The 15293-nt window shown below is 38.1% G+C and overlaps 2 protein-coding genes across 2 annotated transcripts in view; one reads left to right on the top strand and one right to left on the bottom strand.

The window, feature by feature from the left end:
* LOC306761316 (roundabout homolog 2-like) overlaps positions 1–9557 on the top strand; it is a gene marked incomplete at its 3' end in the record, with an annotated part of 83076 nt that extends 73519 nt beyond the window's left edge. The window contains exons 23-28 of the mRNA XM_079247441.1: positions 244–406; positions 622–879; positions 1611–1804; positions 3747–3908; positions 4059–4313; positions 9322–9557. Of these exons, the coding sequence (XP_079103567.1) occupies positions 244–406; positions 622–879; positions 1611–1804; positions 3747–3908; positions 4059–4313; positions 9322–9557 (1268 nt within the window). The remainder of the gene's footprint in view (positions 1–243; positions 407–621; positions 880–1610; positions 1805–3746; positions 3909–4058; positions 4314–9321) is intronic.
* Positions 9558–13950: 4393 nt separating this feature from the next.
* Positions 13951–15293, bottom strand: part of LOC306761315 (roundabout homolog 1-like) — a gene marked incomplete at its 3' end in the record, with an annotated part of 64580 nt that continues 63237 nt past the window's right edge. Inside the window, exon 26 of the mRNA XM_079247440.1 lies at positions 13951–14058. Coding sequence (XP_079103566.1) covers positions 13951–14058 — 108 coding nt within the window. The remainder of the gene's footprint in view (positions 14059–15293) is intronic.

Genomic DNA, 15293 nt, shown 5'->3' with positions numbered 1-15293 from the left:
GCTTAAAGTGGTTTGCCGCAGGTTTTGATGCCTCTTTAAGAAATGTCAACATTTAGAAAATGTTTTAATGCGCTGTCAGCACACAAAGGAAAAGGGAAATAGGGGACAGTGTGTGGGAGAAATGCAGGTAGGACAGAAAGGTGGGAGATAGTTTTCAAAGCAGAGATTTATGGATGTGCGTGTGTCGAGTATAAAGGGCTTTTTTATGATTGTAAACGTCCTTCTGTTTTTACCTGCTTCTAGGAGCAAAGGTTGGGAAGAAAAAGAAACTAAAAGGTGTCACAAAGACATCCAAATCAAATGGGACATGTTGGGCTAACATACCCCTGCCTCCACCACCTATGCATCCACTCCCAGGTACTGAGGTTGACCTTGACCGGTACCCCCAGGAAAACCATGCAGGAGGGTAAGATAAAGATCTCATCGGTCTCTGCTCTGGAACACATAAAACACATAAAGCAAACATCAAGAAGAAGAAGAAACACATGCAAAAGCAGACAAATGCATAAGTATATGTGTTTGTTAGATTGTTGGCTTCATGTTTGATTTGTGTTCTTAAAAAAAGAAATCAGAGTGGAGTAAAAACCAAAGCTGTGCAACTCAACTTTTTCTCCATGATAGATATGATAACAGCAGTTGGGCCCCACCCATATCCGTCCAGACCTACCGCCACCAGAATTTGGACAAAAATGTAGAAGAGGAGAGAGGTCCAACTCCTCCCCTGAGAGGAAGATCGTCCTCGCCGGCAGCAGCTCCCTTCAGCCAACCTTCATCTTCCTCTCTCAGCTCCACTCACCACGAGGAAATGCAATCCATTTTGCAGGCCCACTTAGATGAGCTGACCAGAGCTTACCAATATGAAGTGGCAAAGCAAGCATGGTAAGGACCCATTGGAACTAAATCGGCAAAAATAACAAAAAAAAAAAAAAAAAAAGCTTTTTGTTGTCTGAAGACAAAGCAGTTTCATTTAAATGTGTCTGCTTTTCACAGTTGGAGAGATACCTGTAATTTTATTCATTTTATTCTGACGATAGTTTAGGTTTTGCATATCAATGGCCGATATTTGAGCATCTTATAATGCTGGTATTTACATATGTCAGCCCAAACCTGCATTCCCTGCGTCTTGCGAGCGATAAAAACATCTCTGCATTGATTACACCTTTGAGGGAGCATTGGAAAACTTGATAAGTCAGGGCCGACACATGTTGGAGGGTAATGACTGGGTTCAGTCTTACATGGTGTTCTGACATCAGTAAATAGAGATGGTAATTATGCATGCATCTCCTCCATGGTGGGATGTGAGCCATCGTGGAGGACAGCTGTGCAGGAGATAACAGGCGTGTTGCTGACAGCCCTGCCCATCCAGATATCCTTTATCCAGTCCAATTACAACTCCATTGTGTTAGCACAACACACACCACTGCTGAGAAAGTAATCAGTGGAAATCACTGCAGGCATTCTGGCTTTTCTGCACATTGCATCTCTAGTTTTCTGAAAACCCACTGATTTTGCTTTCTAATGTTTGTTTAGAAGCCTTTTCTTTTACTCTCCTGATTTCTGAAGGATTTGCTTTGTTTATTAATATGCTGTATTTCCCCACATTTGTTTAGGCATATGAAAAGCAGTCCAAATGTGTCCAATGCCACAATGGATTTCATGTCCACTACACTGGGCTCTGATTTGGGAGCCACTCTGCTTTCTGAGGAAGATGATGACGAGGAGGATGAAAGATATGCTGTGGTGTCAAAGAATTTGTGTGGCTTTGAGTACACCCCTGGTCACAGTGTGGATAATGAGGCCTCAGGTATGTTTCCTAATGAATTTAGCTTATTGCTTTTAAATGTGTAGACCACAGGGTCACTGATGGCCTGAAATTATGCTTGCAACTGATTGACATGACAAATACCACATTAATTCTGCTTAAATGTGACTTAACTCAAGAAAAATTTTAAATGAATGTGCCCAAACTCCTAAAAGTGGATGAATGAGAAGGTCTAAATACACGCCAAATCTCCATTCATTTTCTTTCTGCTTATCCGCGGTCGGGTCACAGACGCAGCTACACAAGCAGCAAAACCCAGACGTCCCTCTCAGCCTCCATATTTTCTAGCTCATCTGGTAATCCCAGGCCAGCTAGGAGATGTAATCCCTCCAGCACATCCTGGGTCTTCCCCAGGGTCTCTTCCTGGATGGACATGCCTGGAAAACCTCACCAGGGAGGAGTCCAGGAGGCATCTTGAACAGATGCCCGCGCCACCTTATCTGGCTGGCCGCTCTTGTTGCAGATGAGCATCATCTATAATCTGAGCCCTTCCCAGATGACTGAGCTTCTTACCCTATCTCTAAGGGAGAGCCCAGCCAACCTGCAGAAGAAACTGGCTCTCTAGGTCACTACCCACAGCATGTGAACAGAGTTGGAATGTAGATAAAAATCATCTTTTAACTGGTTCAATGTTCCTCAATATGTGACAAGTTCGTCTTTATTTAGGTTTATTTAGAGTTAGTAGGCTCACAGTTATTCAGATATTCTGGTTTTTATTTATTTTTCGAAGTTATTAGACCTTCTTTATCCAAAAGATTTTCACAGTTAAGAGTTTTGTGCAATGAGATGTTAAAACCATAGCATAACGTTTTAACAATTTCAGTGGAGCTATAGTGAAAAGTAAAACATCTAACATTTAAGATTTGATGCATTTATAAATAGGTTTCTTTCCAAAAGCCTTTTCTTTAGAACTAGAGAGCTTGATGGCATCTCCCACAGGGACAGAGCTGTACCATTTTTAGACCTCCATTGTTTGCTAGGTTACGATTGACGGGCGCATTGAGAATATGTGTTTTTAGTACTTTTAATAAACCATTGCAGGGCACAGTACAAGTCAGCGTGACTATAAATATTTACAAATATTAGCAATGCAAACAAGCTATCATTTCTTATTTAACTGTCACATATTGTAAGATACTACTTTAGAACAGCATTCAGGCAGAATTAGAGAGTATCTTCAGTCCACTAAATTCAAAACATAAAGGAAGTCACAGTGGTGGCAGTATTTCCAGGAGGAGCTGTCATAGTCATACTTTAACATCACACTTCATACATTGCTGCAACAAAAGAGGGACAAAAGTTCTAAAGGCTGTCTGATCAAAGTACTTTCCAACCATATTCCCAAAGCATTTTATCCTGTTGTAAGTTCGATGATTCCTGCAGGATAAAAAACGTGATGTGGCTATCTCTTTATCTCTCTCTTCCTGTACACACATGATGTACAAATATTCATTCATTCATTATCCCAACTGCTTAGCTTGATGAAGGGTTGCAGGGAAGGTGGAGCCCATCCCAGCAGTCTTTGGGCAAAAGGCAGGGCGCACCATGGATAGCTTACCAGAACAACCAATCACATTCACTCCTATGGGCAATTAAGAGTAACCAATTGACCTATATATATATATATACATATATAGATATATATATATGTGTGTGTGTGTGTGTGTATGTAAAACATATATATGTATATATGTGTGTGTCTGTGTGTGTGTATTTAAAAAGAAATGATAGATATTTAAATTTAACAAAGGCACATACATAGAGTAGAATACAATTAATCTGATTCAGCAATGACCGTTTTTCTGCTCCCATTACAAGTGACACATCCAGCTGTTTTCTTGCCTTTCTGGACTGATTATACTATTTTTGGAATTGACTAGAAAAATCTTATCTTCAATAATTGACTCACTGCTGGTTTTTGTAGGCAAAACCTCCCAGCAGTGTCACTCAGATAGCTTTGTCACATCCGACCATGGTGCACAGAGCACACATAGCCTTGGACACAAGAGGGCACCACTTGCTGGCCATAAACCTCAGACAGACAAGGTTGGAACTCTTCCCAGACCAAGAGACACCAACACAGACGGTCAGTTTGGACTGATACTCTCAGACTTTATTAATCAAATATTTTCTTTTCTCTTTTTACAGTAAATCCAGTTGGAAATGCCCATTGTATGTCAACATGTCTTATCATTGCATTCTTTCCAAATACCCTTGTCTACTACACTCTCAACAGCTCACACACCGGCTATGAAGTCCCTTCATGGCATGGGTTCCCACATGCACAGCTCATGGGCAGCTGCAGCCTCAGACCCATCTGAGGAGTGCATGGTGACTGTGTCAACGCTAGAGAGGCAGCATATGGCTTCCTGGAGTGGCACGACATCATCCGGCATGTCCACCCTAAATAGGGGTTCCCACAAAAGACCTGGCACAGACCTCTCCCAAAACGGGCACCCATCCACTAACGGCACAGAAAAAAGGGAACACTGTAAGTGCTGTTCCTCAGGAGGATACATATCACATATTATGACCACACCCAAAAGAGAAACCACTGTTATTGTGTCAATAATATGAAGGTTCTTGCAAAACTGCTCCTTAAATTAGTAAAGAAATGAAGTTAAGGAACTGATCTAGATGATATCTGTTTTTCTGATCTTGGGAAATTATACAGACTACATAAATAAAAGTACATTTCTGAGGGCTTAAATGTACACAAAACCCTAGTGATCCCTACCCTAATAACTTGTAAACTAGTTATTTGCACATTTAGTCAGTGTGGTTTTTTTTTTTTACTGATGGAATCCATTCCAGTTTTCCTTTAAGAAACTCTTGTTAGCATTGTTAGAACCAACACTACCTTGTCTACTTCTACATGCCATGAAAACTACAGGGATGCCGATGCACACAGAAAGCAACAAACTGCATATCCCATGTCAGCAGGACACACATCAGCAGGACACACTGGGACCAGATTTTTCTTTTTTTTGTAAACTGAACTATCCAAAAGAAGAACATGATTTCCATGTTAATGCAAGCTTGGACTCCATAGCCAGACCCCACTCCTGCAGAAGAAGTTTAGTCCACAAGGACACAAGGGATTACAAATACATTTCTAGTCTGCTGTGGATGTCTGAGAGTCCAAAAAAGTATAACATTACAATCACCTGTTTGTATACAGCAGTTTTGACACGGAGACTGCTGAACATATAGCAACCTATTTGAGAAAGGAGAACAATGTAAATGTTATTAATCTAAAAAACATGGAGGCGGTAGCATCCTGGTATTCTAGGTCAGACCAACTTTTTTTTTTATCACTAATGGAAAAATAAATGGGAAATAGGACTGTTTCTTAACCAAAGATTGTCATCCAAGGAGACAAGATCCTGAGAGGATGAAAATGCACATAATAAGAATGCTTATTCAAGTTTTACAGTTCTGTTTTTGTTCTTTCCTTTTTTTTCCAGAGTCAAAATGAAGCATCACTCCCTGCAGCTACAGTCTGTCCCTGGACACCTTGCTAATAAGCGCTATGAGATTTTTCCTCCGCAAGTATATTGTTGAGAAGATGGAGAGGACATAGAATGAGGGAAGAAATAAAAAGGGTGCAAAATAAAATGCAGAGCTGTAAATGTCATGTACAGGCACAGACACCACTCTCACAGTGTTATTTTCATCCCCCTCTTCAAAAGAGTTAAGAGTATGTTATATGTCTGCTTCTGTTTTCTGTCACATGGTACAGCAGTTCACACTGGCGATATGATGAAGAAGGAACACAACAAAATGACTCATTCAAAAAAAAAAAAAAGGACTTGCAAACTTTGTAAATAGATTTTTTAATGCTTTTTTTTTTCTTTTAGTTTTTTGCTTTGCTATGCAAGCCAAACCCAATGTTGTCTCTTTTGTGATTTATTATTGTGAATATATATTTTTTTCTTTTCATTCTTGCGCAAACTGTTAGCTTATTTTGATTAAGCTACTGTACTGTTGTATTTTGCACAGAGCGTTTTGGTGAAAATAAGCACAAACTTATTGTCAGCTGAGCTGAGGAAGAGAATCATGATGGCGAAGCAGGAAATGTATGTTAAACAGAGCAGAATCAGAGGACTTTTGGCTGTGTAGTAAATGTTTGGGAAATATTGGGAATTGTTTCGGGAAAAAAAATAAAAAATGACTGGTACACACTTGGAACTAATATGCCAAAAAATGTTTTACTGTGTTTCATGTACCTTTTTGTGAAACATATACGTTACACAAACAATGGTTCTCAATAGCTGGTGACCAGATTTTTTTCTTTTTTGGTAATAAAGCAGCACATTAACATGTGATACCCAAAGCAAAGACTTAATAATAGTTATTTCTCTGCCATTTCACGGGAGAAAATATAAATTATTATAAAACTCTGTTTCTTTTCCAGTTAAGTCCAGTAATATGATGGAGGTGCAATATTCATAAAAAAGATTTGACAGTAAAAGTAACAGAGAAGGAGCAGAGACAGATGGATTAAAGTGATCTAAATTCAAATGCAGACACACAAATAAGACAATAATATGTTATACTGTATTTATATATTTTAACAATGCTAAATGGCTACAAGTTTACATTGTCATCATACAAATGTATAGACTGCAATGGCAGCCAAATCAAAGCTCTTTTACAACTTTAAAACCGCAGCAGGTTAGGATTTCCGACTTGAGATTTAGGATTCAACGGCTTCACACCTGTTGGCTTGATCATTTTTCTTGTAACAGCTCACCCTTTCAAGAATCTTTACATGACAGATCGGCTTGCCCTCAGGAACAAACAGCCACAGTCAGAATATTTTTCTTTTTTTTTTTTTTTTTTTTTTTTTTTTGTCAATCCTATGATGCAAAATAAAAATGTGTGTGTGAAAATGAACCAGATTTCTCCTCATGATGCCAGAGTCTAAAACACTGTATATATGCAGAATGGGGGTGCTTATATGAATTATTTAAATTTTACATAGGATTCAAGGTGCAAAGTGGGTTTTTATACACATTCAGTTGACAACAGTCAAGAGCCAGCTCAAAGGAGTGCAGGTAGTTTTTATTTATCTATTTATTTATTTATTTTATTGCTAAATAGCATTTACTCGTGTTGGAATGTAAATATCATTCACGTATTGAAAAAGATTGTTATCTGCCACCAGAATACAATGTCATGTGTTGTAAAGACGGCAAGATCGCTTCATTATTGATCTCTAATTTTTCTCTGTGAAGATAACTTTCTTCATTTTACAAGGTTTCTCCACAAAATTATATTGTTTAGGGGACTCTATGGTGTATTTAAACATACACGTAGATATAAAAATGATGCATCCCCTGAACAGAGCAACACACTGCAAAATGTATGGCATTATTTATTTAGGTGCATTTTTTTTTACTGGATCACAACTTAAACTTTATATAAGGTAAAGATAAAAAAAAAAAAAAAAAAAAGGCAGTTTCATTTCTTATTTTTTCCCCATTATCGCTATCTCTGGACCACACAACTGCTCCATACTACACAAAGATAACTTTGTTATTGCCTGCATGGATCAGCACTCGAGTGGCTAGCCTCAGGTAATAGTGCAATTGGTGCTGTGTGCATTGTTGGGCAGCCTAGTATCTTGTTATGGATGTGCAGGGATTAGGAAAGTCTGCAGATATTTTACAGATATGCTTAGAGTGCAGTCTACCACTTAAGCTTTATATCCAGCTTCACAGGTTCCCAGACGTGCCATGAGGAGGGGAAGAACATTGTGAACTCCATTCTTTATCACTATGACTAAAATTAGGCTCCCTTTTACAAGCACCAACTTTTCCACAACTCCAGCGCCACATTGCACCGGCTGCTTCTAATTTAGCCAGCTTGTAGAACATGTGAATTTAATGGAAGAACAGGAACCAATAGCCTATAGCCCACAGAGCCCAATTACAGAGCTCTACCTGCATTGACATTGCTGGACTTGTGTTTTATAAAGCTGTTGCTTAATATAGTGGTCTCGGATAGTGTGCTTACTTTGTAGGTTGTTGTGGTTTTGGTTCAATGAGAAAAAATCAGCTTAGTGGAACAAATTTATTGCTGAGATACATTTTCAGCCCTTGGGGATCAATTTAGGTCTCTGACTGCCTCACTTCTTGAAGGGTTGCTGCAAACCACTGAGAAACACTCGTAATGGCGGTCATATTTCTGTGGAAAGCACCAGTGGATCCTGACAATAAAGCATCTGAAGGATTTTGCATTTCCTTTTGTTTTTTTGAAATTTTCTAAAGAACATCATTTGCACTGTATATCACAAGCTTTTTTTTATTTATTTTATTTATTTATTTTTATTGTTATTACAAATAAAATGGCAGTGAGAAGAAAGAGCGAACAGATTATAGAATCTTATTTTCTAAAACCTGAAAATGTAGATGGTGGGAAAAGGTGGAAATTAAAGATGGTTCTTGGGGATTTTGGAGGTCTGGAGTCCATCATCTTAATAAAAAATCCATGCTGCTTTTTGAAACTTGAGTACCAGGGGAAAGTTGGATCAGGAGGGAGACCACTGCTCTGTGGCTGACCCTGACCTTTAACCTCCTGTGTGACTGATGTAGCAATTTGAGGATGCTGGTTTGCTGATATGAGAATGATGGAAAAAAAAAAAAAAAAAGCGTATTATATTATATATTTACCATAGATGATAAATTAAACAGTTATTTCCAGGAAATAGCAACTCTCCATGTGAAACCATGTTATCAAATTCTCATGTAATCACTCAAATTTTAAAGCGCTGTTCAGATTCAGACTCTTTTGCCATTCGTTGTCCGTCTGTCATGAAAATACAGGCATTCACGTATGTAAAATAAAATAATTTGAATTTAGTTAATCAGTGTGCGCTTCAAGACCTCACGATGCATGGGAAAAGAACACAGGTGAAACCTTTTTGGGGTTTTTCTGGGAGAAATAGAATTCTTTACTTTGCTGTCCACAAGCACAGTTGTTCCAAATATAAACACATGCAAAGCAATAAGTACATATATGACGGATATTTCAGTAGTGCTTGAGAAACGTCAGAGTGATTACCATCCAAAGGAAATGTAGGTATGATTATTACAGAGCCCTGAAAGCTCCGCTGTGTATTTTGAAATATGATTACCATTAAGATTCCCAAACAACGTTGTTTTATGTCACAGTATGAGGCTCAGTGCATTCATTATAAAGCATATTCAGTCCAAATGCTGAACCCAACAGTCACATTTTACACTGATTACACAGTTGGCTCCAGCAGTAGCTCTTTCCTTAAGAATTCACTTTTTTTCCCCTTTCTCTTTCTTCTTCTTCTTCTTTTTTTATCAATTAGTTTGTTTTAAATGCTTATTCAGTATGAGCAGCAACAGTTCCTGAAATCTTCCCAACATGTGGTGGACAACCTTTTCAGGATGATTATGTGTAACCTTGCCTCAAAAGGCTGATTTGTGACTCATGACATTTGGCTAATTGCAACATTCAAACAGTGTGGTGGTCTACATGCACCCCACCTGAGACTGCGAGTGTCCCTCTGTGGCGCAGATACCCTGAGGCTAAGCTAAAGGCCAGTGGTCTCCTGGTCTTTGGTTCCCTCAGTGACCAATTTATTTTCATCCCGTTCATCCTGATGGTTCATCTAGTTTTTGAGGTTGCCACTTCATATTGTGCCACGTACATGAGGCAGCAAAGCTTCTCCTGGAGGTCTCTGACAGAGGGCATATGAGGAAATACATATTCCATGGCCATTCCTTTGTTAAATCCTAATAACAAACAGATTTCATCTCTGCTAACTGGAGGCACCCCAAGAGAGCACACCTGTGTTTTAGCCTTTCTAGTTAGAACAGCTTGTTTTTGCTCTAGTGTTATAATGGTTTATTCCCTAAAACCATTAGCACATGTATTTTCTATTGGTGATGTAATGTTTCAGCTTTACAAACCCAAACCAGAATAAACAGGGAAATGAAAGTGTGACAGAAAGGAAAATGCTCATTTAAAAAAACAAAAAACAAACTTGTTTTGCATTATTACTTATTTTATTGCAGATAAATATGAATCTAATATATTTCATCTTTATTTTTGTTCCCTTCCAGCTTATTTGAATGTTTCAATGCGCATCCATTTGTGCATTTCAAGCCTGAAACTCTATAAAAAATAAAAGGTCCTTCATGCACATGAAAGACATTCTGACACTGAGATACACCGAATAATGAAATGTTTCATGTGTGATTTTGCTCCACATCCTAAAGTGTGTTAAAATAAACTAAGATACGAACGCTGATCCTATCCCTGCCATCATCATCAGTCTGTATGCTAAACCTAATCCCTTACCTAGTGGTTTTATCAGATATTGATGAATGAATGTTGTTGTTGATGCATTTATCTAAGGAATCTATGTGTGTGTGTCCCAGTCTAAGCGTCGACGTTGTCCTTTGTGCACTGATATTCTCCTAGATTGCTTGAAAAAATTTTTTTTTATCATACTACACACTGCAACTGTAGAAAAACACAAGCCCTTTTTAATCTCTATTTCAGGGACATTGCTTTTCCTTGAAGTGCAAATGGATGCAAAGTGCTTCCCTCTGCCTAAATTCTTTTGCTTTTGGATACAAAATCCATATTGATTTTTTTTTTTTTTAAAAAGATTATAAAATCATCCATCTATACTGTGACAGCTTTTAAATACGCACTATATTTAAGAAATTCTGATATAACTTTTATAACTCTGTCAGAGTGTGACAGTGCCTTGATGCTCTTGATGCCACATGAACTCATGGTAAGGTTCTTTTTATTTAAAGTGCAACTCACTATTTTCTTCTCATCTGCTACAGCAGTGTTTCTCAATTCCTCAAGTTTCTCAAGTCCTCAGGCCCCCCTGCCCTGCATATTTTATGGTCAACCCTACTTTAAACACACCTGAATGAAATAAAAGGCTTGTTAACAGGCTGCAAAGAACTTGATGAAGTTCAATAATCTGACTCAGGTGCTTTGGAAGAGGATCATGTCTAAAACATGCAGGGCAGGGGGGGCCTGAGGACCGGAAGTGAGAAACACCGTGCTACAGTGAGTCGTCTTTCAGCATCGAAGGACTCCTCCTCTGCTGGATCAGAGTCAGCATTTATAGTGGCAGACAGAGATATGGCTCAATAAACAAATAACGATCTGCAAAAGCTGCAGGAAACGCGGTTATCTCTCACACTTCCTCACTCCTCACCACCTGTTGTTTTAAAGGAAAACAACATATCTCACACACAGCTGCAATAAATATGATATGATGAAATTGCCCATGTTTACTTTCACTCATCTCTTCTGCATCATGGCATCCACTAGCTCACAACCATTGCTAAGGACGTCAGTGGCAGTTGAGAAAACTTAACTCTGAGCTGAGAAATGCTGCGTATCTCTGACAACACCTGTTTATTGTTTCACTCTGTGAAGCTAATCAATGTTTTCATCGCCTCAAGACTCCTTGCTGTAACACAGCTTTCTTCACCCCCCCCCAGTAAACCTCATTAAGTTTAAAATACTGCTTCCTGATTGACTGCATGTTCCTGTCTAGGAGGCCATCTGCAAAACCTGCACTGACTAAAACAAGTGCAAAACAACATGCACAAAAAAGAAAGAAAAAGAGACGCCAAATAATATGTTGTGGTTATGATTTAAAAATGTTTGTTTTTGTAAAAAGAGAAACTGGATGAATGGAGACACCTAACAAGCTAAACCCAGTCTGCCTCTTCAGATGTGTCCTTTATGAAGAGTTGTTGAATTGACAGCCATCAATTCCAAGTTTCCTGTCAGCCTCTGTGTAGTTTTTGCCACATTCGCTCACCATGTCGCAGCTGCCTCTTTGTGAACAGATTGCACAGAATCTGCTGGATAAACAGCAAAATTGAAAATGCAACTTTCCAGCTCAGGCTTCCACGTACGCAACTGCACACACGTGCACACAGTATCTTAGAAAACGAGGGTAGTCATTTGAATAAGGCCGATGCAGACACAGATGCAGACAGTAGTCCTTGAAAAGGGAAAAAAAAAAAAAGGAGAGACGAAATAAAAGCAACGGGGAGGAAAACAGTCATTCATGCTCCTCAGAGATCATTTTCAAGAGAAGAAAACAACCTGCGTCACATAACTAAATTGCTCTCAGAGCTCAGCTTGTCAAAGTGGTCACATTAAACACAAATAACACACTAATATCTCAATACATGTGTTACTCTCACTCCTTTAAAGTTTTGCTTAAAGATGTGCATCCAAGTTCTTCAAACTTCAAAGTTAGAATCTCTATAGAGCTAAAAAGCTGACCTTTTGTTATGAATTGATTTTTTTTTTCTTTTTTAGGCAACATGGGAGCATTGAAGTGGACATCACCTCCATGCCATTTAGATGTACCAGTCAAATCGCTCAAGCTTGAAGTGATAAGTGGACAAACAGGGTAAAAGAAAAAAAAATCACAGTGTGTCACAACTATTGACAGGTGTATAACTGTAAAGAAGGTCAGCCTTTCTTTTCAAAAGTAGGACACACAGGATGGCCTCGCAGGTTTTATTGAAAGTGTGGCCTCATACCTGCTGTGAACGGCCCATTGCCATGAATGCAGTCATTACTGTGCACTATACAAGGTAACAACACTTCAGCAACTGGGAATATCTTTTCTTCCCATAAAAATATCATAAATATTGTTGTGATGTTCATCCTCGTATTTCCTACTTCTTCCAGACCAGTCCCTCCTAAAAAAAATACTTTGCATTACCTTATACCAAAACAAATGGCACTTATCCCATTACTTCCTTGTATTTGTTGGCTGACAGTTCAATACAATTTACGCCTCACTAGACATGTGTCTTTTGCATGCAGTCCTTTAACACGGAGAACAAGTTGATGTTTACCACTAACAAACAAAAAAGTCTGAAGCTTGTTTATTATTATTCATTCTCTTTTATATCTTTGGAACAATATATTCAGGTTCATGGATTTTGTTGTTCTTGTTCTATTTTGTTAATATTTTATCATTTAATTGTGTTAGTCTGATTTTTTTCATGATTATTCTTACTGATGCCATTTTGGTTTGGATTTATTGTTCTCTCAACACACACAGGACTAGCTTGCAATAGCCACAACTAAAATGCTTTCATTATATTCTCTTTGGTTCCCCTTACTCCTTTGCAGGCCATTGTGTTTAACCTTCACCTGGTTCCTGACTTGTGTTTCTTGACATGTTTGAATGGAGTTGCACTCAAAGCGTCTTTGGTTTAGTTTGTCCGTGACGGAGATTGTGGTCTGTTTTGGCAAAGCAAGGAAAGACCAGTTTATATGTTTAGCAGATGGTGCAAAGAAGCATAAAAGAACAACAGAGAGCAAAAATCATGAAAATATAATATATTAAAACCATAATAATTAAAAGCACAATCAGTTAAAAGTTACAGTGCAGATTTCATGCATAGGTGCATGAGGGGAAAAAAAAAAGTTTTAAAACTTGATTTAAAAGCATCTACATTAAGTTTATTCTCAACTTTACCTGTTTACCTGTTTACTGTCTGTGTTTGAGAGATAATTATAACTCCATGGAGGAATACACTGTTATAACAATTAGGAAAATGATTTAGCCTAATGTGAACTTAAAAAAAATTGAAGAAATGTGTTTTGTTTGGTTGATTATTTCTGCCCTTTAACAATACGTGTACATCACTGAAAAAATCTGATTAATTACCTTTACAAGGTATAACTTTTGGTGCTGATGTGGACTAAACATTGCAGATAAAAGAGTGGGTGGTGCACCCTAAAAATTTGCCAAAATCTCACAATAATCTCCTGTTGGGGTTAACTCATGTTTTGAGCTTCAACTGCTGTCAGATGTGTGCCAGTCAGAGATATATGCCTAACACCTGGCAGGCAATGAACTGATAGACATATTGAAATGAGATTCTGGAGCCAGTGGCAGTCCCATACCTTCAAAATCTGCCATCTAACTCCATCCTCCAGGATAACTTCACAGAACCAGGATCCTTACAGATACCTCCAGAATTTGGGATTGGAGAGAAAGGGGTGGTCTGCCCTAAGTCCAGAACTGATACTAATGAAAGACTAGTTGGAATAGCTTGGAATAGCTCACTGGTTGACCTTTAAAACTCCTGGTTGAAGAATCGGATGTCATTCCACACTAAAATGTAATTGGGTTGGTGACAAGCATAAGGAAGAGATTTGAAGCTGATGCAGCTGTGCATGGACCCCTGACAGTGTAAAAGAAATCAAGTGTCAAAATAACCAGTATAAGTTGCTTTTTTTTTTTTTTTTTTTTTTAGTTTATTACTGTGGAGGAGAGCAATCGTTCAATCCAATCAGCAATTTCAAACTACAGTAAGCTGCAGGGGATTTTGGATCATTTTGGTAGGCAGCACTACACACACATTTAGCGGTGTTATTCATACTAAATAAACACAGTTCTTACAGGATATACCTCACTGTGATATTAACCAACAAGGTTGTTCAACAATACATAATAAAACACCAGTTGATATTATTAAGAGGAAAAATGATCAACCAAACACAAAGTTCTTTACTTCTTTACTTTACTTTTACTTACTAAGTCAGCTGTTGCTTTTTATTTAAGGACTTTTGCTTTGGAAGAGAGGTAGTTTGGGGTCTGGAACCAACATCTGCGACTCATTCTACCCACTAATGTTAGATATAGCTCCTTAAAATGCCATTTAAGGAGTTGATCACCGTTTAAGTCAGGCATTAAAAACTCATTCATTCATTCATTATACTAACCGCTTAGTCCAGTGAAAGGTCGCGGGGAAGCTGGAGCCTATCCCAGCAGACTTTGGGCGAAAGGCAGGGTACACCCTGGACAGCTTGCCAGTCCATCACAGGGCAGCATTAAAAACTATTTAGTTAAATTTATATTTTAAAGGATGAACTCTCATAGATTGACCCACATAATGCTTTAACAACTCAGTGTCCACAAATATTTAAAAAAAAGAGAACCTACAAGAACTGAAACAACCATTTGCATCAGAAGGAAATGTTTTTACAGTGAACTTTCTCCGTCTGGGCTTTTATTAGCACTTTTACATGCTGAGATGAGGTCTGTTTATTCAACTGGGCCAGTGTGTGACAAACTCATATCATTAATATTTGAAAGAGACCAACTTACCAAGCAAATCTGCAAGCTCTCAGGTGAGCTGATACCTGTATGTAAAAATATATTTTTTTCTTTCTGATAAGATGTAAAGGTATGTGTTTCTTAGTTATGCAGCTCTTAAATCACTGCATCAACAAATTACAAGAGACAAGAGACAGCTATTGGATCTTTATTGATCTTGAAAATGACTTTGAGCTGCACTTATTTTAGATGATTTTCATAATGTTGTCCTGCAATGCTGGATTAGAAAAATAGCATGTTGTAGTTTTTTTTTTTTTACATGTAAATTGCTCATTAGAGTGCACAACAAGAAAAATTATG

This window comes from Telmatherina bonti, assembly GCF_933228915.1.
Source record: "Telmatherina bonti genome assembly, chromosome: 10".
In the NCBI taxonomy this organism is placed as follows: Eukaryota; Metazoa; Chordata; class Actinopteri; order Atheriniformes; family Telmatherinidae; genus Telmatherina; species Telmatherina bonti.
This window is presented reverse-complemented; position numbering and strand designations above follow the sequence as displayed.